The following is a 24,883-nucleotide window of genomic DNA, read 5'->3' as shown; positions in this document are numbered from 1 at the left end:
TCCTGACGAGTCCGGATTAAAGACTTTGTACTTTACATTTAAAACCAACTTGATGAATGCATATTAATACTATTAATACTGCTAAAAAAACTGATACAAAATATCACAAAAGCACCTTGATGCACAATAACACAAAACTTTGCACTGAGATGCATTTTATGCATGATCACCAAACACTATAATAGAAGAAATTGTCCTCTTTCCTTGAAATTGCTGGGATTCGTTCCGATTAAAAAAACACGTGCATAGGTCACCAATGTCGTGATGTGTAAAATGCAACAATTAATATTTGTAGAGTCCTGTCTAGGTTTCACTGTATGATGGATTACCGCACATAGAGATAGTTGACTTCAAATAATAAACATTTAATTGCAATAATTATGACATAAATACCCATTACATTAACATTAAAGATATTTGCATTAGTGCACAAATACAACCAACCGCGACAGAGCATAAAGTGATTTTTGCACGCCCCAAAAATCTCTGTTACAGCTACAGCTGCAGCAAGAGATTTGGGCATGCAGTTGGTGAAATATCCAAACAAGTTCCTTTAGTATCACCACAGTATTCTCCAATTATTGGAGCAGCCCTTACAAGAATCACTAGGTAAAGTGTTGTATCTTCAAAGTAGGTAACCCGTTAATGGTTGCATGCACAGTATCCTGTGCGTAATGCTTACGGTTTGAAATTCGAAGATCATCTTTGTAGTTTCTGCTTTTTGCGAGTAGTATGTGTTCTTTTTCTTGTGTAACAATTTGTAATGCCATTGGGGAGTTTGCCTGCTAATGAAAAAGGTTAACTGAATGACTAGCTTTTATTTATCTCCAATATTACCATTATTATAAAAATTTTGCAGTTCTAAAGTAGTCTATGAACTTTCCTTTTGAGATCGTGTCCTGAATAAGCGCAATTCTCTGATTTTTCTTTTAGTGATAATAGCCTTTTCTGAATTTGTGCAGTTCTCTGATTTTTTAAAGTTAAAACAGGTTCATGTATGCATGGAGAGTCGTGTAATGTTGCACCGTGATACTGAGAAATTCTGAAATTCTCTGATGTTTTTTTTAAGTTAAAACTGATCACTGTACACAAGGATAGATGGCCAAGAAAAAGGAAAGTTGTTTTATTTTGGATGTTTATTGCATTTTAAATTCAGTTAACTTGTTACTGTTTTATACAATTTTCAGTGTTTCATTTCTTATGTTTCTTCTACTTTTAATTTTTGAATTCATTCTTTTATGTAATTTTTAGTGTGTAACCATTTTTTAAAGTGGCTACAGTGTTTTTCATATGTTAGATTGGAAAAAATTACAATGATCAGTGACTGTGCAGGAGGGTTGGGCAGAAAAATCTTTTTTTAATTACTTTTTGTTGTCAATTAAATCAAAATTTTCTTTCTTTCATTAGTGTTATTAAATGTACTAAGCAACCCACTGAGTACTGATAATTATATAACAAATTTTTGAACCCAAAAATGTGAAAATTTAGAAATAACTTTATGTAAACTGTTTTAAAAACTGGTATATTTTATATGCACAAAAAAGCATGTCAAAATAAAAGTGTGTAAGATATATGTAAAACTAGAAATGTATTTCTGCTTTTTTAATTTTCAGCATCAATATTTAAGTAATTGTCAAAGGGATGCATTAATACTGAAAAGTAAAACAAGCTCGTAAATCTTTCAAATTTCAAAATGTTAATTTTTCAAGTAATGTCTTTTGTAGACATTGTTCTATCTTTTCAATAAAGATTCGCACATCTTTAAGACATTTTTTGCAGTACATAATATCATGACTGAACAACAAAGGGACTAGTCTGCATTTTTGTTTTATTTTTCATGATTATCTGAATCTCAGTGCCAGTCTAAAATTTTCAGTTTTAGCAGGAAAACTTTCTTTCAGAACATCTGTTTTCCATATTACTTTTACTTCTAATTCATATTATTTGCTTAATTTTCTGGATGTCTGAAGATAGCTGCATTCTGTGCTGTTTATTATTGAAAATGTTTATTTTCAGAATTTTTTGGTCTGTTTCATGTATTCAGAAGCTAATGACTTCTGAGGCTACATAGTATAGAAAATAACAGCATATCTATACTTTTTATACACCTTTTATCTTTTTGTTACATTCTTCTTATTGGTCAAATGTATAGAAATTATATATATGCAATATTTGTATTCACGAATTTCAGCAGTAATTGCATTGGGACATGACTACCTGTAGGCTGAATTCTAAACTGCTTTGAGCTCTCATGCTTTCTGTTATGCTTTAACCTGACAGATGCTGAATGAAGAGAACAAAAATTGCTTTCATGTATTTACAGCTGCAGAATAGCATTTCATACTGTGTAACACTTTATGTGGCTGGAAAAATATAAAAGTGAAAAATTAAAAAGACTATTATTTCAGTAGATTTCTTTCTTTGTATATGTTTGTGTCTAACATACCAAAAAATTATCTTCTGGTTTTTGAAATATTTATTTTACTTCCTTGCATTTTTGCTTTATTGTGGACTTTATTCGTAGCACTACATGTTTGATTTTAATTAATTATTATTGTGCCATATGTATGGGTTTGTAATGAATTGAATGCGCAAGTCCGATGAAAAGTGAATAAAATTTATTATTATCACAAATAAAACAAAATACTTAAATTTCCACAGATATGCATACAATATTGCAATATCTCACAGTAGTTATTTTTTAAACAACTCAAACGTTCAACAGAACCTAATTCAAAGCATAGAGAGCTAATCCAATTTCATCTCGAATTCACGACAGTAAACAACAACTGAACCGAGAGGTTTTCCTTCTGCTTTTTATGAGCTTTTTAAATGCACGAGAAACTTCTTGTATTTTCTTGATATTAAAAGATGTTGCCACTCACTGCAGAAATCTTGAGCGCTTAAAGCAGTGTTTTTCATTCTCTGTTCAAATCCCACTCCTGACACCAAAAAGTGTTGCATGCATATGGGTTCGTAGTGAATTGAATGCACAAGTCCGATGAAAAGTGAATAAAGCTAATTATTATCACAACAAATAAAACAAAATGCTTAAATTTCCACAGATATGCATACAATATTGCAGTATCTCACAGAAGTTACCTTTTAAACTACTCAAATGTTCAACAGAACGTAATTCAAAACATAGAAAGCAATCCAATTTCACCACGAATTCGTGACTGTATATAACAACAGTTTTCTAAACAACTCGTAAAACTACTGAATTGAGAGGTTTTCCTCCTGCTTTTTATAAGCTTTTTAAATGCACGAAAAACTTCTCCAATTTTCTCGGTATTAAAAGTGTATAATTACGAGATATCTATTTATTTAATTCGTGTGCTCCTGTATTTTTAATTTTTCCATCATAGCTTTCTCTCCAAATAAGTCTCGTGCTGCATTGCATGGGGAAATGAAACAATTTAATAACAATTCTATTAAAAATGGCAAACTAAATAAATCAATATAAAAACTGTAACATTATTATTATTGTGTCTTATTTTCTGTGTGAATATTTGCATATTTTGTGTACTTTCTAATTTTTGTATAATAATGATATAATTGTTTTAATATTTTATGGAAATACATGTTGAAATTGCATACATGTCTATTCAGAAGTATCCCTTTTTTTGCATAAAAATACTTAATTCTCAGAAATTAGTGAAATGAACTGATTTGTTTGAGGTGATTTATACATATCACAATATATAAATATTAACTAAAAAGTCGAATTTATGTGTATATGATGTGAAACTGTTATTAAAAAAGTAAAATTTAAATACTGTATGACTGTGAAATTTCAAAGAAAAGAGAATACCTGAGGAACAGATGCATTTATGTTAATAAGAAGTATGATGTTTTCAGTAATGTAGGTAATTCAAATTTGAGAAACCATATTTGCTGAAATCTCTATATGGAGAATTTCACAACGTAGCATCTCTATCAAGATTTTTTGCTCTATAAGTTGACTGTAGCATTAAACTCAAGAGATTTGGTGGACAGTTTTTCACTCATTTACCACAGTGATATTTTTTTAAAAGCATCTATTTTCCCTCACACTGTAAGCAAGTAAGTATTAGAAAAAGGAAAGTAAATGCTATCAGCACAATGAAGGAAGCTGGTTGCCTTCAATTTGCCGGGGAGTTTCTGAATGGGCCAGCAACTATTTTATTATTTAATAGTACAGTATCATCCTAATACTAGTTCAGTAAAATATTTAAAACTATTTTGAGCATAATTCGTAAATAAGAAATTCTGATTAAAAGCCAACACAGACTGCACAGAATAAATACACTGAAACATATTAATAGCAAAAATTGAAATTTACGATTTTTCACTCCTTACAGCATCTAGGACAAAAAAAGAACATTAGCTGTAGTGTACAATCATGTACTTAATCTACCTTTTGGCCAGATAAATCTTTAAAACTGCAAACAGACGTAAATTACTCATGAAATATCGAAAATCTTTATGATAATTTCAATAAAATATTCATTTTACACACAGTGTAAGTTAAATGACTCAGAAATACTTCATAAATAGTAATTCCAGGGAAGTAGAGGATTTAATATATATTAATTAAAAGCAAGTATGAAACAAGACTTGTAGTGCCACCCCCCAAAAAAAAATTCTAAAAAAAAAGTTTTGAACAAAATTATTAATGAATGAATAGAATTATTTTAAGTATACTGTTATGTGATTATTAGGTTAAACCAATTGAAAAAATGGGAAAGCAGGAGCATTTTAAAATTCACATTAAAAATTTAATAAAAAAAGTAAAATTAAAAAAATTAACTTGTATTTTGTGATAAATAATATGGTGATAATATTAACTACATGTTTGCAAAATTTAGTTATTCTACATTACCTCTTAAGATGGCTACTAAATAATGCTGATTAAACACAGTTTTAAATGTTATGACACTATTAACATCTCACTGATATACATATTTCATTCACATTGAAAAATTATACACCGAACAGCCACTCTGTTAATAACATGTAGAACTACCTTTAGCCCTCAAAACTGCCAGCACCTGGTGTGGCATTGACTCCAGTAGGTACTGATAAGTAGTCTGAGGTATCTGGTACCAAGCCCTCACCAACTGGTCCTGCAATTCCTGTACATTGTGAGGGGGTAGAGTGGCAGCACAAATTTGGTTTTCCAGGTGGTTTGGTTTTCCTAACCACTTCCTGATGATTCAACTCTTATGACATGATGCATTATCCTGTTGGTAAACACCACCCCCACCGGAAATACTGTTATCATGAATGGGTAAACCTGGTCTGCAACCATGTTCACGTAGTGCACAAATGTCAGGGATTATGGGTCCTAGTGTGATCCATGAAAACATTGCCCACACCATAATACCCCCATCATTGGCCTGTCTTCGTCCAACTGTGCATCCGGGAGCCAGGGTTTTGTTTGGAAATTGGCCATATTAGCTCATGCTCATCGATGTTATGGACCAGAAAACATGATTCGTCAGACCATCCAACTTTCTTCCATTCTTCTAATGTCTATTTCTGATGTTTCTTGGACCATTGCACATGCAGCTTGCAATGACGTGCCATCAGTGCAGGGACATGCTTCAGCCTCTGGCTGCATAGGCCCATATGCAGCAATGTATGGCGCACAGTGTGTTGAGAAACAATGTCTGCATTGCCACTGTTGTAGATCTTCGGTCACGGCAAACAATGCGTAGCAATCTCCGCTCTCCTCTGGAATCATTGCACTGTTGACTGGTGACTTGTTTCATCATTCATACACCACCATAAGCTGTTCACTTTCGATATGTGTTTACAACAACTGCACATGAACAGCCCATTAAACGCACCGTTTCTGATATTGAAGTTCCCAGTTGCCGAGCCATAGCGATTTGACCTTTAACAATGTCTGATAAATCGGCTGCTTTTCTCATTATATCACTACTTGCACTATGTTTGGAAAAACAATGCATAGTCGCTTTATATATTCCTACATCAGCCACACACACACACACACACACACAGTGGTTTTGTACTCGGACGAGCCCACTAGTATAAATGGAGGGTGGTCATAATGTAATGACTCTTTAGTGTACGAAAAGTTAAAAAAATCTTACCTTCTTCAACAGAAGGTTTTTATGTGTGTTTAACAACTAATAGGTAAGATGGTCATTTTTAACCTTCATAAAGTACACTATTGTCACTTTACGTTTTAATTTACATTTCTATGTCACTGAAAAGAAACTTCATGAAGAGAACAAACTGGCAATGCAAAGCAATGTCAACAAACTGAAGTGTTATGCCACCAATTTTAAATTATTGTAAATATAATAATCATTTGCTATATAAATGTAGCTCATTTTCAAAATTAAATCCAAATGAAATGAAATAGTTAAAAACAGTAAATTGTGTTTAAACTGTCTTAATAAGTATAATTTAACTACAAAATGTAATTTTAAGTTCAGATGTTCCGAATACCGTAAAAAACATCATTTGTTAATCCGTCGCCTACTCAGCAATGGCATCATCAATCAACAGTTAGGAAAAACAGAAACATCGAGTGATGAGGTTATAAACAAGAATGCAGATCATTCTCATTAAAATCAATCAAGTTGTCTTTTGACATGGTGAAAAAATGTGTTATTGGTGACTGCAGTAGTATATGTTTGTAATTCAGAAGGAAAACGAATTCCAGTTCATGCTTGATAACACCAGTATGTCCATGGTTGCCAAATCTCACGTTCAAATGTCTCTTGATACACCTGCAAATCTAGCTAAGAAGTTTTTAAACTCGGAAGGAATTTTGCTAAAAGTAGTAGCTAATTTTTTTTTTTTTTAAAAAGTGTATACCATATTCCATAACATGTTTTGTTATTCATCATTTTTGAAACTGAATCTTCATAAAAATATAAATATTGTTCCAATTTTTCTGCATACCACAGGTTGGTGACTGTGGTCCTAAAGGACAGTTTCTACCTCTCTGACTAATACAAGTTTTCTGGCTCAGCAGTGTTTTTTACATGTGTTTAACATAGTCTTTCATAGGTACTGAACCCCTAAACTTACATTCATTCTGCATTTCAGAGTATTTGCAGACATTGTTTTATATTCCCTGTAGTTTTCATCCTATTCATTCATGATTTTGCAATTTTTCAAAAGCATGAGTATATGATAATTAACAGCATAGATGTTCTTGTATGTTCTGTGGAAAGCTGTTCTCTTTCAGAGGTGGTCCCTGAGGGAGAGTTTTCTGCGTACATGCGAAATTAATGTAAATTATTAAAAATTTGTATAAATTGTATTTTCAAATATTTATAATAGTTATTATTATCCCTTTCATTTTTCTTTTAATAATTCAGAATGCTATAAAATAATTACCTGTGATATATCACAGGTAGTAAATTTATTTATAGTACTCATGCCTGGACACTCATTAGTGCTATAGTTGAAGCTGCAGCTAAAGAACAATTCCGTGTTCATATGACTAAGCTATTCAAGAAGCTAGGAATGACGAACACATATATTGATGATAATGATGTTTTAATCTATCACAGATCAAGGTACTTCCAAGCATTCAGTGTATTTCTAATTTGTATATTGCATTATTAAGCCATATTTTTTTATTATGCTGAGTAATTTTGTAAAGTTTGCTCATTTTTACTTATACAAGGCAGTTATGGTTAATCCGTCAAGGTTAATAATTGTTTTATGTATGTCTAAGTAGATGCAGATGATTATATATCTTCAAACAGACTTGTAAATGTGGAGTATGATAATGTAGTTAATTGTTTGGCATTATTTTTAGGAAAGGTTACATTTACTTCCTTCCGATCTCTTTTATTTTGTCTGTTTATATTTACATTTTCTCCATCGCACCTTTCAAGAAATAGTAAACCTTTTCATTATTTGCTTTCTCTTTTCAAACTCATCCTAGTTATAATAACATCTTCAATACTGATAGTAACTAATGTCTCTAGAAAGAAAAGTTAAAAAGATAAAATTACAATGTGCTATATTTTTAAGGTAAAATTTTTCTATGCACATTTTTTCAAACAATTTTGAGTGATTTTTAAGTCATATCTTCTAAGGGCATTGAAGATAAGGAGCCCTTTTCAGTTAACTCTTAGCAAACTCTTAATTGTGTATGCTATTTGTTAATGAAGATACAAAATTTATTTTTTGCTAATTGTGTAAGTTCTGTCTCTGAATGATTAACAAAGTCTTATAACAAATTAAACTAGAAACTGTTTAACTCTATTTTTTGTGAGTCATCAGGTATTCTTAGTGGTTTTTCATATGCTGTTTTCTGTGGGCCATCCAGTATCAATACCATTTTAATTCTGCCTTTCTTCCAAAAAAATTAATACATTAGACTTTCATAAATCATTCATGCATAATTTTTAAAGCCTCTTAATAGCAGTACCTGTGATTAGCAATATTATGGGAGTGAGAATTGAACTGAAAAGTTTATTTTTGAATTTTTATTGTGTATTAAACTTTTGTGTTATTTTTATCTTAATAATGACTAATATCTGCACGAAACTAAGCGAGTTGTTTTTGCTAAGGTAGGTTAGCTCATTTTTTAAGTTCTTTGGATCCACAAATGAGAATATGGTACCCGCCGCTTATTAAAATCAGTTTAGTTCCAAATATATTTGAGTTTATTAACTCCTTCGCGCTGGGTAGCGCAAACGCGCGCTTATCGCAGAGGCCGGCAGTGTCTTACGCGAGCGTCTGTCCAGGGCCGGGGGCTTTTTTGCTATTAAGCCTAAATCCATGAAATTTCCGAAGTATCAACGCATTGTTTAATAATGCTCTATAGAGTATTTAAATGGCTTATGCTTTATAGATATTTTTATATATACTTTAATTACCTTATTTCTTGTTTAAATGCATATTTTACACATTTTATTTTCATTACTCACCATTTTATGACTTTTAACATTATACTTCTGAAAACTAAATATATTACTTAAAATTCTCTTTTCATATGAAAAATTTGAAAACAGGGATCTACACACAGTCCTACGTTACATTCCTTGCACTCGTAATAACTCATTTACCGTTTTGGAGGATTTTTCTGGGAATGTGAACAAACGAAGCATCGTCGTCTCATTTTCTTATCAGTCTCTTCTGAACAAAGTTTTGGAAAATGTCTTTCAGTTAATTTGAGCGGATTTAATGATTCTGCTGATCTCGGTGTGATTGCAACGGTACAAACTGAAAGAATTCACGTCTAACAAGATCTAATTATTTTCTAAAACAGAGAGAATTCACGTCTAACAAATTTTCTATTAAAAAATATTTATTCGGTCTGTTTCTATTAAAAACAGAAAGAATTCACGTCTAACAAGATCTAATTTAAACCGAAATACCCAACGCTTCAGCGAAAATAAAACTTCTCTACTTACAATAAACAACTACCACGTGCAAATTTACGTAGAGACGTCATAAATCATGCCATTCAGAAACATTTATTTCCCCTTTTGTTTATATAATCAAAAACACGTGTATGTGAGTCATGCTTCTCTCATTTTGAGTAGAAGGTCTAATGTACATGTATCTGAAACCATATGGATATACAGTGCCATCTTGTGGCAGAAATTATAGTTTTTAAAATGTTTTAGGACCCTGGCACAAATACGTGACAGTCGAGGCTGAACAGGAAAACGCTCTGGCACGTAGACGTGACAGTCGGCACGAAGGGGTTAAGTGACTGAATTTGATAAATAGCGATTTATGCATTGAAAACCATGATATCACTTTTAAACTTTTCAAGTAAAACAATGACTAACAATTCATTCATTAATTAATCCTAAAATAATAATTGAATCAATACTAAAATTAAATTATTTATGCAATTTTTAAATTCATTTAAAATTTTTTTATAAATATATTTTTATAATTGCTAGTTAATTCATGATGAAATTTTATCTTTTATAAACTACCATTCTATCTGTACTTGTTTCATATTGTACATTTTTTCAATTGTATTTTCAGTTTTGTAAAACTCCTGATAGCTTTTTGGATCAGAATCTTTCAGTTCAAGAATTCTTTGAATTTGCAGTGCTTTTCTGGATTCGATTGATGATTGCATGTCATCGGCTTTTCCTGTATCATTTTTACTTTTAGTTTCTGTAGCTGTTCTTCCATAATTCTCCATACAATTCAGATTTTATACATATTGTGTCAATGTTGTTGTGAATCAAAAAATAAACTCTCATAACTTCCCTGTCTATCTGAAAAATTAGGTATTTTTGTGATTCCTTTGAGGCTTGTACATAACAGCCATAGTTTTTAACATTTTGTATTGACTATAAAATGCATGGAGATGACACAGAGATATCAACTTACTTATCACCCTCAAAGTGCTTGTATGCTCAAAAAATTTAGTTCTGTTTATCGTTTGCTGAACATCTTTAATAACATTTGAAACCTTTTATAGTACCTTAAAATTAATGTTATATGTTAGAAGTTTTATTTGCAGAAAGAGATACTAATGCTTTTCAAGATATCAGAAGTGTGTGTGCTGCACGGTTATCTAATTATTAGTAAAACATTTTTTTTTCTTTTTTCAATTCACTGTCCTATTTTAAAAGCAAATTAGTAAAAAAAAAAGGTGTCTAGAAAGTCCCTGAAGAACTTCAACAGCTTGTTGTTTTGAAATGGAGCAAGTTATAACTTTATTGCTGGTCACACTTTCATAAGCAAGGTTCACAAGCTTTTGTGACAAATGACATATTGACTGTCCTTCAATTGTAGGGAAATTTAATTAATCAACATATCAAGGTAAACTCTGGATGTTATTGTTTGTTCAGTTTAAGAAAAAGAGTCATGAAATCTTATCGTGCACTATACGAAACCAAACATCCACTTTCAGGCTGTCTTGCTTCAAATTTCTTGCCGAGATGAGAATTTTCAGATCTCCAGATACTTACTTTATATGTATATTGTTAAAATACTGAAAGAAAAACTTTGATATGTGTGTAATAACATCAGAAAAATTTACAGCATTTCTTCTCTCTGGGTGTTCAGGGTCTTTTGAGGACAACCTATACTGTATGTCATCCATTAGTTCTTCCTGCTATGGCAAGTTAGAAGTTAATTCTTGGCTCTTTTGAAGCATTGATGTTTTTTTGCTTTTGTCAGTAACCAATGTTGTCTTAATTGTTGGCTCCAAATTACACATTAATAACACAATACAGTTTCACCTTTGTGTGTCTTCACTCAACAGCTCAAGTAAAACATCTTTTATCCAATAATCAGCTCCATGATCTATTTCTTTCTTCTCACCATGATTTGATGTTAGATTTCTCTTCTTCCGTTTTATATGAACCTTATGTCACTTGATAAAAAACTCTGACCTAGCATTTAGTGAAAAAATCTTTAGGAATATAAATAACTTTTAGCTTTATACTTTGAAACCATTCTAGAAAAGCAATTCGTGTATCTTATTATTGTTTTTTTTTTTTTTTTTTTTTTTTTTTTTTTTTTGAGACATTTGCATTTTTATTATTCCTTCATCAATTATACTTATTAAGTAAATTGGTGTTTGAGAAGTTTCCAATTTAAATGTAGCTTTTTTTTTTTTTTTTTTTGGTAGGGGGAAAGGCTGAACCTACCAAAAGCATTTAGATCTTTAAAGTACTTAATCATTTCTTTCATTCCGTATTCCGTAAGTTAAATATTTTTGATTAGGCATTTTTGATACATTATGAATTAAGTAGACAACAAATCTTACTCCCAGTGATTTGTGCAATTTCAAAACTCATGTTTCAAATTAGCAGAAACTGCGTTTTGTCTATCAAGTCAATTTGCTACTTTATGCTTGTGCCTTCTGTGCTCTTATTTCAGTCTACAATTACCATTTGCTTTCCATCCAAAGACTCTTTATGTATGGTGCTTAGAAGCATTTTATGAATTTTTTTGGAAGGGGGGGAACTCTTTGTGAGCATAATGTTTCTGTTCCAAAAGGAAGATTTTGAATATGGAAACTTTAAAAGATGAGCTCTTTCAACTGGTATTTGAAAAGGAACCTTCACTCATTTACATTTTCACTTGATATTGTTTTTGTTAACCTATATAAGCTATAAGGAAATAATACCCTTCTGAAATCCAGTGTGGATTAAGACTGAAAACAGTGTCTGAGATGTATAGGAAGTGGAGGGTCAAAAAATTTCAGTTAAACCCATTTTATTGAAACACTACATACCTGAATGATGAAGCCATGGTCCGCAGTATGTTAAATGGATAAACTATGAAAAGCTTTGATATCTAGAAGTAGGATATTCCGGCGCTGAAGAATCAGTTTTTTGTCAATCAGAATTTAATAAACAGTGATTTTTCTTATTAGTATATATTTATTTTGGTTCCTGGAAATTTGAACTTAATAAGAGGATGAGTTTATTAACTAGCCAGTTTAATAAGTGGCAGGTATTGTATATATATATATATTCTATTGAAAATTCTTTTATATGCATGTTCAATTATATAACTTGTATGACTTTTCAGCATTTAGAGGTGGATACGTAATTTCTTGCTCAAAATTAATCATTTATTTTAGATGGATTTTCTAAAAGGAACAAGCATGTACTCACACTTCCCAGTTCTGTTTGTTTTAAGCAAAAGCACAAAACCAGATATTCCCATTGAGTCAGTTCATTATATTTTACATTTGTTACAAAATTAAATGTTCTTATGGTACTAAAACCAAAATCTCCATAACATAGATAAGAGTATTTTCCTGTTCATTCCATTGTTATATTGTGTATATGTAGTTAATTCATTAATTGGTTAAATAAGCTAATGGTATTAAAGTCAGCAATTATATTTTATTCCTTTGTTGACATGTAGTGACCCACTAATTAAATGGCTAAAATAATTGAACATTAGTAATATTATTTTGAGCTTCATACCTTGCTATGAGAAAGGTTAAATTGTTTTCCTTTGCGCATAAGAAAAAGTGTTGTAATAGCTAGCCTATGAATGCATTCATCTTGCATCCTTTTGTAAATATTATGTAACTGCCTTGTATGTAATTTATGCATTTTGTATCATTTTTGCAGTATTTCATACTGGCCAGATTTAACATTCATGCCATGTATACTACATTGACATCCAAAAGTAAAGCATGTGATGGTAAAATCAACAAAAATGAAAAAGTAAAACTTAAAATTCCACATGAAGGTAGTAAATCCTTTTATGCATAAAAGAATGCAAGCATTATATATAAAGATAAAACAATATTTAGTTTTGTAAATTATAATGTCATATTTGGGTCATTCACTAGTTGATTTTTTAAAAGTTAAAAACAAACAAAATTTTCAATGATGAAGCATGTGACCATCCGGGCATTCACACAAACTTTACAGCGATTTCGCTTTCACACTGACATGATGAACCATCACAGATGCTACCAGTGGCTATTTTTCCATTAAGGCAATTTCAAACTGTTCAAGACTGGCTGGAGGAAATAAATGTACAGAAATAACATGCCCAGGGACATCCTAAAGATTTTCTGTGTGATTAAGGTTGGAGGAGTATGGTAGCCACTCCATACAAGAAGTATTCTCTCTCTCCAGGTATTTGTTAATGATACTACCTCAATGGATACTGTGTGATGAGCTTTATCATTCAAAAAGAGGAAATCGGAACCAATTGCCCAATTGCTGTACTGTGGAATTTCACAGTGGGTTGCAGGACCTCATCCTTATGCTGCCCAGCCATTATAGAACCATTCTTAAAGATGTGCAACTTTATACCATTGAAATTTCAATCCCTACCATGATACTGTCATCTTTGAATGTGTAATGTTCAGTGATATTCTGGGCCTTCCATGTGCCATGTTCTTTCCAGACACTTACATCTTTATCATCAAATTCCAGGATAAATCTGGGCTAGCCCATGAATAGGACATTGTGCCAACCTGAGATGGTCCAATTTAGATGTTGACACCACTTTTAATGTTCCTTTGGATTTAATGGCCAGTGGAACATTAATACTTGGTATTAGGGCATACAGTCCCTTCACGTTAAACCTTCAGCACACAGTACTGGCAGATATTTGCATACTATCATTTACATCCACAGTGATTTTCAGCCACTTAAATTCAAATAAATATTTGAATTACTACTTTGCATTGCGTGCTTAACTTTTGGAAGCCAGTGCATATATATAGTAGGCCATCTATCTCTTACAGTATTCAGCATGTTTTTTAATCATCTCTTTATGAAAAAAATTATACTGAAAAACATTTTATTTCTGTATGTTCTAGCATATTTTATGCAATTCTTTTTCATTTTCTCTTTGACTGTTTTAGGATTAGTTTCAGCTGCAATATATAAATGTTTTATATCCACTTAAAATACATATTCACATTGCTGTTGCACTTATATCCATATTGCTGTTCTATCGTTAAAAATTTTCAAAGAAATTACCTAGTTATAAGAAATCTTTTTAATCTTCAAATATTACTGAATGAGTAGTTAGCAGTTTTTATATTCAGTAATACAGTTTTATGGCTTCAGGATTTTGTAGCACTATTTTGTAGTTTTGAACTTACATAAGTATTCATTGATTCATCTGGAAAGTAATCATAATAAATATATCAAAGTGCTAGAAAAAGTGTTGCAGCTGTCTAATATTAAAGAGGTCCCTCATGGAAATGCAGAACTGCTGAAACCAGTGCATGAACTCTGTAAGAATGCAGGTGTATTCTATATGAAGTAAATACTATATTTCCAATAAGGCAGCCCATAATTTTGTTATATTGAGGTGTAACATTTCTGTCTTCCACAGTACATTGGATGATATCCCAGATATGCTTTAATAATATCGAAATCTGGTGATTGAAGTGGCTGGTTTCAAACTCAGATGAGCATTCCTTAAACTAAAATTTAATGTCTCAAAACATGTATGATTGTGCATTATCCCATCTGAATGAACTAAGATAGATTCATCAGACTAAGATCAGAAAGACTCCTACGGTCTCCTATTGATATGCGAGATCTGTGACGTCATGAAATTTTGTCTATGTGCAGATCATTTCGTTTGCTGGAAATAGTTGGGAGTGTGGGGAAACAAGGCCACTTGTTTCTACCTGTCCAATGTGTGAATTACTCAACTCAGGCAAGCTGCATACCTCTCTGTCACACTTCAATTAGAGATGTTCTAATGGATTGTTAGTTCCTAAAGACATTATAATGAAGGGAATGTTTACGCCAGTCACTGTGGTCATGTTTGTTAGGGCTCCCACATTCAGTTCTGATATTATTTCAGACAGTGTTGTACATTTGGCATGTGACATTATTGTCAGTGCCTGCTGGTGATGTTCATCCAGCACTTTTATGGTAGTACTTTTATTACAAGTTCTGCTGCAATTTTCAGTATTAGGTTTACTTATTGTTAAAATGAACTCAGCATGAGTAATATAATTTTCTGTTAATACAGTTATAAAACACAGTTTGCTCATTTAAAACTTCTTGTGAAGTTATAGTTTCTCTCAAATATATGAAGTCCATAGCAGTGTGCTGTAGCTAAGTTTAAGAACTAGTCTCAGCATTTCTTTTGTGTCCATAGTAAGTCATGCATAGTACTTAAATGGGCAAAACAGTTTTTCTTTCATTTAGTTTATGACTAGCCATATTTCATTTACAAACTTTAAAAAATACTTCCATTTAATATTGTATAAATCATTTTAAATACCCAACTGTGGCCAAATGGATAAGACCACTGAAACTGATAATTTAACATAGGTTCAGGATCCTGACAAAGGGGCTTTTTATATGGATGTTTTAATGGTGTTATGTGTAACATGAATACAATCCAGTTTCCATTAAAAAGTTGTCTCTGAAGGCATCCCCTATAGGCAGATAGTCGTAGTGTGCTTTTCCACAGTACAATAAATCCAAATCATTCCGAGTTATGCTCTCAGTGTGACTTGGAATAGCAAAGAACTAGATTCTTTAGCTTCTTTAGCATTTAGTTCTTTGCTGTGTCCTTGATTCAGACATAGCAAAGAACTATGTGCTAAGGAATCTGGTAATTAGAAAGAGGCATTAGCACGACATAAATGAATTTGCAGCACTATGGGTATCACAGTTTTACTAACGTTACACCAAATCCTGTTCTTAATAGTAGGCTTCAGTAGCATTTACCCTGTAGATATTCATTTCTAGATGGTTTATTTGGTTATGGTAAAGCACTCGAGTGCTATCTGCCTAAGAGGAGTGATGCCTTCGTAGAGGATTTTCTAAGGGAAACTCATGCATATGCACATTACACATGCGGAGAAACCACAAAAACACCCATGCAACCAGCTCATTCACAGGATTTGAACTTTGGACAAATCAACCAGTGTTCAGCGACTTTACCGCTTAGCCACCTGTGGGCCCTTTCATTTCTATAAGTCTCTGCCTATTTTTACAGCTGTCTGCTTGCTTGGTATTTTGCTTTACAAATTTACACTTTAGCACTTCATTAGGTATAATTTAAGAAATATTTATATATATAGCTTAAGGAACTAATTTTTTCTGTGTGTAATTTAAGGAATATTAAATGGTGTGCAACACAAAATGATTATATTTAGTATATTTTTAAATTGCTAATTTTAGATACAGAGTGGTGCATATTATATGTACCAACTTTTAGTAACAATATAAAGATGGTGAGTGCTTTTCTAGTAACTTTTATGTGTTTGTAAAATAATGTTATATAAATAAGCATTTAAAGCTATATACAGCACAGACATCAGTGAATGAAATAATGTTGTGTCAAGGTCCTTCTCCTGGAAGATATTACTGGAAGCCATTCAAGAAGATAATATATCTCATTCTTCCCAAATCAAAGTATGAAAGTGGAAAATCAGATTTTGAAGATGTCTTTCAGAGTGCAACCATACTTATGCTTCACATTGCACTGCTCTGTTGGAACAGAATTGTAACCATGAGCTGTCTTGCCCAGAATTTTGGCAATCTTCATTTTTCTGTAGCAAGACTCGCTAAGTATTTGTGACAGAGAATGACGACTTGATGATTGTTGCCATAGTCTGCAACTCTGCTGGCCTAACTCCTAGTTCTTAATGATGTTAGCAGAGCCAGCATCTGAGCTAGCACTCTGTGGCAAAGTTTTGAAAGGCAGCATTTTTAGAATTAATCGAGCTACATGACTACAGAATTTAGTAGCTTTCGAGATTACACCACGCAGCAGAAATACATAACACTATCATATTAATAAGTATACCATGCATGTGCTTTCTGGTAGGTTGTCAACTTATACTGGTATTTTGCCCCATTCTGTATTTATTAATGTACGTGCATTTAAATTTTTACAAGTGGTATGTAATTTTGAAAATCTTTTCTTTTTCATTTCTAGGAATTATATAAAAGCAAAGAATGGATATTTGATAAATGCACCATATGTAAACAATTCCTATAAACTGGCAGGAGGTGGTTTTTTGTCAACTGTTGGAGATTTGCTTCACTTTGGCAATGCAATGCTGTATAGTTTGCAGTTCAAAATGACCACCCAGAAAATGAGTGATGGTAATTTCACAGAGACTTCTACTTGTAATCAGAGTGCAAGTGATAAAAATATTGACTGCCCTAATGACAGAATGTCTTGTAAGAAGCAAATTCTTCCAGGATATTTAAATTCAAAAACTGTTGAAGCGATGTGGTCTCCTATTGCTGATTATAAGGAATCAAAATATGGAATGGGATGGGCAATATTTCCGGAAAGCCAAGATTGCCAGTACTGTGAAGAAAACAAATACTGTGTATATCACTCAGGTGGAGCCATAGGTGCTAGTAGTATACTTTTAATTTTACCAAAAGAGTGCCACAATGAAGAACATATAGATATTGAATTTTCAGGTGTTCCTAAAGGAATAGTTGTCTCGATTCTTACCAATCTTCAATCCATAAACTTATATAAAACAGCTTTGACAATAGCAAACATATTTGACCATAAACGGTTAACAATTCATAATAATCAATAAACTTATGCTTTTTTTACATTACTTCCTTATAATCCTTTATTAATCCTGTAATATGATTTACTTTCTGATTGAAATTTGAATGTTCTGTATTATGCACATTTCTTTGCTTGATTAGGGAATATTTTAAGTATACTATTTTATTATTCAATTATATTTTTTGAATTTTTATTTCATTCTAATAGTGTGAATGAGTACAGGTTATAGGTATGAAATTGTTTTCAAACATATGTGTATACTTAAATCATAAAATGGTGTTTAAATAATAAAAAAAAAAAATTGAAATACTGATTGTATTGAATTTGGTCGAATAAAAATGTGAAATTTTATAGAGTAATAATTATTCTGTAACAATGGTTTATACTGAAATTTGCCATGGAAATAAGAATATAAAGTAACTGTTTGTTTTTAATTGTAGAAACATGATATTTTTTTATAACTTACTAAAATGTTTAGAGCAATTATTTTGATGTGTTGATTTAAAATCAGGAATGTAATACAGCAGGGTTGGCCAAACTTCATGTCAGTAAGAGCCGCACGTTTGAATTCAGGATTGTTCGAAAGCCACATCTAGATTTTCTAAAAGCCACAAGTTCATATTTACATCATTATAGAAGTAGTGGAGGAGGTTTTAAATAGAAAGAAATCCTCGATAATTTTGTAAAAAGAGTCTAAACTAATTAATTGCTTTTTTTGGATACTGAATAGTTTTAGTTTACATATTTCATACATATATTTTATATGTACGAGCCGCACAAATTGCCTGCTAGAGCCATATCATGCTCGCAAGCCGCACTTTGGCCACCCCTGTAACACAGTATGAAATCTGGACCACCACCGTTTTTTTTTTTTTTTTTTAAATCTTTGATTACAAAGCATAGGAAGGAAAATATAATGCACAAGAAAAAAGAGGTGTGTCACCAAATGAACGATTTATCTCCTGCCTAATTGAGATTTCTGTATATCGCTTTAAAATATCATTTAGCAACAAAATCACACCCAGGGCCAATTAGCCACGAGCACACATTCAGCCATCGAGTTGTGAGACGTTAGCAATTTTCTATCTGAACTAAACAATAAGTGAAGCTCCAAGATATATTTGGAGTGGGAGGTTACTCATGCTGATTTTTCTTTTGTTGGCATAGCACCAGGGGAGGGAGAAACAATCAGATTTTGAAGAACAAATTGTGCTTTTCCTTAGCTGTCGCATTTGATCCATCTGATTTTGTCCAGCCTCATGGCTATCTTAACAAAATGAGCATTTCATTTTCCTTTATGTTGAAAAGAGTTTTCAACATAACATTCTATAGCTGAAGCAGGATCTGCAAAGCAGAAGCAAGTTTCGATCTCAAGCAAAAAGTGAAATTGCTGTAAAAATGGATAAAAGCATATCGGTCTCAAAACTATGTGAGAACATTTAAAAACAGAAAAAAGAACTAATTCAATATTTTGTGGACTTTGACACTACTTGTAATGAATAACAGACAAACCATTCCTTATGTTAAAAGTGATAATTGGATGAGAGTGTCAGACTGAGATTTTGTCGTTGACTGGTCCAATGGCTCAAGCCAAAATATTTCATAAGGAAATGGACTTATAAATTTAATTCACATTTAATATTTCCGGAAAGCCAAGATTGCCAGTACTGTGAAGAAAACAAATACTGTGTATATCACTCAGGTGGAGCCATAGGTGCTAGTAGTATACTTTTAATTTTACCAAAAGAGTGCCACAATGAAGAACATATAGATATTGAATTTTCAGGTGTTCCTAAAGGATGGTTAACCAAATTTAGAAAGCACCCTAGTATTCGTGGCTGACAGTTAAAAATTTTAGGCTTCAGCTGATACTAAGGCATGTTAATAATTTACAGATGAATTCATCAAAATTGTTAAACAGTGAAAAGTTACCTCAGGAACAAATTTATAACACTGATGAAACTGGTCTGTTTTGACAATATGCAACCCAAAATACCTTGGCAACATCTACAGAACAGGCTCCAGCTGTTGTCAAAGATTTCAAAGAAAGACTAATAATTTTGGCATGTGCAAATACTGCAGGAATGCACAAATGTAAACTTTTCATAATCAGAAAAAATATGACCTTCCGGACATTTAAAGGAGTAAATATTTTTCCTATCATCTATTGCTCAAATAAGACAGCGTAGATGACACAAACATTTATGAATGATTGGTTTCAAAACCATCTTATATCCAAGGCAAGGGAGTATTTAAAATTGGTTCATTTACTGGGTAATGCAAAATTTGTCCTAATTATATGCAACTGTTTGACTCGTACATCACTTTAAATATTAATTAAAAAAGTCTCCATATTCTTTCCACCAAATTTTTCATCCAATTCTAGTTCATATTCAGGACAACATGATGGCCCAATGATACATGGATGATGTGCTGCGGCTTGTGATACTCCCTCACCTTCAGGGAGTGCTCATTGCCCTTTATCAGCAGAACAACGCCCGACCACACACTGCTCGCATCAGCCAACGTACTTTGCAAGGTGTACAGATGCTTCCCTAGTCACCAACGGAACACATTTGGGATGTGATTGGATGCCATTTGCAAACCCTGCCAATGCCACGTTCAGAAGAGTAACTGTGGCAATTGGTTGACAGGGAATGGACAACGATTCCTCAGGACACCATCCTTAGTCTCTTTGACCTTGTACCTAGACGTGTTGCTTCGTGTATTGCCGTCCAAGGTGGTCCTACAACCTACTGAGTCAACACTGTTTTCGCTCTGTATTATGCACATCATTTCGAAATATAAAGATCACTTGTTCGTTGCCGTCTCCCTCTCTGCCGAGTTTCATCACGTCCTGCCATTCCTTCTTGGTGTTGCATTTTCCATCTTGGGTAGTGTATTTACTTAGAGTGTATCACTTCCGTAGAGGCACTGCTGTTAGTAAAGATGCTTATGACTGGCAATCCCGTATTTTATCACAATAGGAATTGGAATTTTTTCCAAAACGTAAAAGTTCAAAGCATTCTTGAAATTTCGTACCAATGATATTTCTTAGCCAATGTTCAGCTTCTAAACTTTATTCTTCCCAGTACAATCCTACAAATTTTGAAACTGAATTTGTATTTAACTGTTTTTTCACATTTAATATACACGTAAGAGCTCTTTCTGAAGGATCCCATGTTTCTTAATGCAGATTTCCTCTTTGTGCACTTTTAAATTTTCATGCACAAAACAAAGCTGATTTGCTTTCTTTTCTTTCCACGATGCATTATTATATTACATCTTTTTGCTATCAGGAGTTTTGGTCGCAGCCTAGGTAGCTGTTTTCTATGAGCTTTACCTTCTTGTTCAAATCTAGCGTTTGCACATCACACATAGTGTTTTCAGATGCCCTACTATTAAGAACTACTCCTTTATTTCTTTTTGCTGTTTTGGTGATATTGCTTTTTATGTGTTTTCTTCTATAAAAAAGTTAACAAATGAGTTTGAAAAAAGCCATAATTTGACTTTGCAAGCAAGATATGCCAGGTCACCTAAAAACTCTGGTCCTCCTCAAAGCAAGGAAAAATACAAAGTAAAACTATACATAAGATTTAACGTGCCATCCCCCAAAATTGAAAATTTATTCATAATATTTAGAAAACATAGTAAAAATATCAAATACCTTCAATGAAAAAATTTTTCATCATTACAAATGAACCACAATGTAGCAATAATTCTATGAAAAACCAAAACCTTGCGAGAACCTCGCATCAAACACCAATTTGAAACAATGAAAATAATCGTTAAAATCTTAGGATTACCAGTTTGCTTTCTTCGGCGAAACTAAAAAACATAGTAGAAAGATATCTCCCAAATGGTGAATTTAATGCTACAAAGCAGGGAATTTTTATATATTTTATTACGAATTTTGTACACACACGTATAATATTAGTAAAATTTATATGTGAAATTGTTACATTTTTTCTGTATAATGTAACGTGACATCTAAGAGGCGGATGCTGTACCGGAAAAATAAGAATTTCAGGGGCAAGTCTAACATTGAGAAAACGGCTATCTCGCTAACTTGGTGAGATATCGCCAAGCTGGCAATGATTGTGGCGACTAAATTTTGTTGCCAAACTTTGTGAGTCATCGCCAAAATTGGTGAGCGTTTGGCAACATTTTGGTCTGGCCTCTGTATCGCCGTAATAGGTTGTCTTCCTCTTTATAATTGTAAATCGTCTACAGACCAGACTCTGATAATTAATTAAAGTAATTCTTCGAATTGAAGGGAATCAGGGAAACAATTTAGTTGCAAAGCCATTTTGAGAGTAGCCAAAATGATGGATGATAAAAGTAGCCAAAATCTTGTTACTCTTATCATCCAAATAAACCTTTTGGTTCATGAATCTCAAAAATTATTCTTACAGCATAAGAAAGCCATCCTCATTTTTGCGAGATAAAGAAAGGAGACTGAAGTTCTACAAACAGCAAATAAGATTCATAAGAAAAGCTTTCATTCTGTGAAACAAACGACTTCAAATACTGCCGAGAAAAGAAAAGGTCCTCTTTATGGATGAAAGTAATTTTAGTGCCACGAGCGATTCTCAACGCCAGTTGATTTGGAGAGAGGTGAGGACAAGGTTTCATCCCATTAACATCACGGAAAGGTACCGTTACTGTTTTCCTGGCATTCTCGTCTGGGGAGCCATTATGCTGAACGGGCAGACTGACCTCCACATTTTTGACAGTGGTTCTGTAACCAGAGATCGCCATTGTGAGGAGATGATCCTTCCCCATGTGCATCTGTTCCAAGGTGTCAGTGGAGCAGACTTTGTTTTTATGGATGACAATGCACGGCCACACCGGACTCGTGATGTTCAGAAGCTACTGGAAAGTGAAGATATCGCTCAAATGGATTTGCCAGCATACTCCCAATTTAAATCCCATAGAACATGTGTGGGGGTGTTTTGGGGAGATGCCTTGCAGCACGATTACACCGGACTCGTGATGTTCAGAAGCTACTGGAAAGTGAAGATATCGCTCAAATGGATTGGCCAGCATACTCCTGATTTAAATCCCATAGAACATGTGTGGGGTGTTTTGGGAAGATGCCTTGCTGCATGATTACATCCTCCGGGGAATACCCAAGAAGTGAAACAGATGCTGATTGAGAAATGGGCTATCTTACGTCCAGATCTGTTGGACAATCTGGTGTTGAGTATGGAGAGACTGTGCGAAGCAACCATTGCAGTAAGGGGAGGGCATATCCCATACTAAAGAATACCTGCTTGTTGTTCTTCCTCTTAACAGACAATCATGAGTAACAATACTATGAGTTCAATAAAGCATTTTTGTGTTTGATTCCATACTGTATGCATTGTATTCATTTTTGCACAGCTATGCTTTGGTCATCGTTTAAATAAAAAATGCAGTCTCTCATTTCTGAATTTCATGTCTCTCACATGATTTCTCGTGGAATTATGGCAAAAAGAATACCTGTTGTTTAAGTTTTGTACACCAGTGTAGTTCAAATAGAACACAAGATACAGGCAAATTTGTTCCCGGACAATTTTTGTCACCAAGTTGGCGACCTTCTGGCAGATTGGAGAAAACACTTTCGAAGTCCTAGCGTATATTTGTGTCCGAGAGCTAGGGAGGTTTAGCGTCTAGCTAGCTGAATTGGTTTGTTTTAGTTGATTATGGCAAAGCACACTTAGGGCTATCTGCCTAAGGGAAGGGACTGATTTTCTTAGGGAAACGTATACATGTTACATATGAGAAAAACCTAGCTAAACTGTGACTTACGGTTTACCCTGACGGTGATATGAGAAGCTTATGATATTTTTTGTGAGAGGGAACTGAATATCTGCATTTTTCTCGATCTATTTATTTCCAGTTATTTTTTGCGTGTCATGGAATTCTTATAATAAATGAATTTCTTCCAGCTTATCTGGACGTATTATTTAAAGAAAGACCAACGAACCTGTAATTCACAATGTTAGATGCAGTTCACCTCTTGCTTATAAACGGAAAATATAGCTTGCATTTATTCATCATAATTGAAAACTAGTCATACGATGTTTATAGCGATTGGAGGGGAGTATATTAACGTTAAAATAAATGTGCTACTTAAAAGGATAAAATGTAATTAAAAATTCGGTTTTATGTAAATTATTTACTTAACAATTAGAAAGTTTCATTCAGTTTTGTATATTTTCAAGTAACTATGCCAGCAATAAAAAAAGCTAAATTATATGCTGCAATAAAGTTGCATCTGCTAGAATCCTTTTTCAGCAACTACTGCTTTCATTCCAGTGCAGTAGAAAGAGTACATTTGTAGTCAACCCGCATCTAAAGAAAAGCATAATAGGCTTCTGTTGACATATTTTCTATAATCTGTTAACAGAAGGAATCTATGAGGTGTCTTTTATCTCTTAAAAGAGGAAGCTAAAAAGAACGGCTGTGATTTCTGATTATGTCACAAGACTTTTCTAATTTCAGGTTACGCAGTTACTACAAACCCAAAATATTAAATCGAAAAAGTCTAAAAGGAGAGGGGCTTCCTGAAATAGCGCTGCGCATAAGGTCTTAGATCTACTTAATCGAGCCCTGGCTGAAACGCTTAATTAGCAAAGAACTGCTTAGAAATATATTAGACGCTATTCAGTTTTTATAGTATAAAACTATATCTAGTACTTACAATACAGCCTCGCCATTTGGTTACAGAGAATTCAGGGATGTTTGTTAAAGGTATACTGTCTTTGCGGCTTGAAGACGCTTAAATTAATACACTTGATCAAAATAGGGACGCAGCTGGGTAAACTCGTGCTATCACCCATTAAGTGCCCAAACACTTGGTTACCTACCAGCGCAACCCTTTTCCTCTTCGTCAGCCTGATCTAGACAATGTTCAGATCAGAAGGAATAATCCCAAATACTT

General features: G+C 33.0%; 1 protein-coding gene across 3 annotated transcripts in view; it reads left to right on the top strand.

Annotated features, from left to right (window-relative positions):
- The window catches only part of LOC118193321 (serine beta-lactamase-like protein LACTB, mitochondrial), a 215,871-nt gene extending 197,565 nt beyond the window's left edge, over positions 1 to 18,306 (top strand). For all 3 annotated transcript variants that reach the window (XM_085809955.1, XM_085809954.1, XM_035364395.2), the window contains 2 exons: positions 7,379 to 7,544; positions 17,356 to 18,306. In XM_085809955.1, the coding sequence (XP_085666081.1) occupies positions 7,379 to 7,544; positions 17,356 to 17,980 (791 nt within the window). In that variant the 3' untranslated portion in view covers positions 17,981 to 18,306. The remainder of the gene's footprint in view (positions 1 to 7,378; positions 7,545 to 17,355) is intronic.
- The last annotated feature ends 6,577 nt before the right edge of the window (positions 18,307 to 24,883 follow it).

Source organism: Stegodyphus dumicola, chromosome X2 (genome assembly GCF_044657685.1).
Source record: "Stegodyphus dumicola isolate Sdum_Otavi_A_Nest chromosome X2, ASM4465768v1".
Taxonomy (NCBI): domain Eukaryota; kingdom Metazoa; phylum Arthropoda; class Arachnida; order Araneae; family Eresidae; genus Stegodyphus; species Stegodyphus dumicola.
The sequence above is the reverse complement of the archived record's forward strand: the minus strand, read 5'-3'. Positions and strand labels throughout refer to the sequence as shown.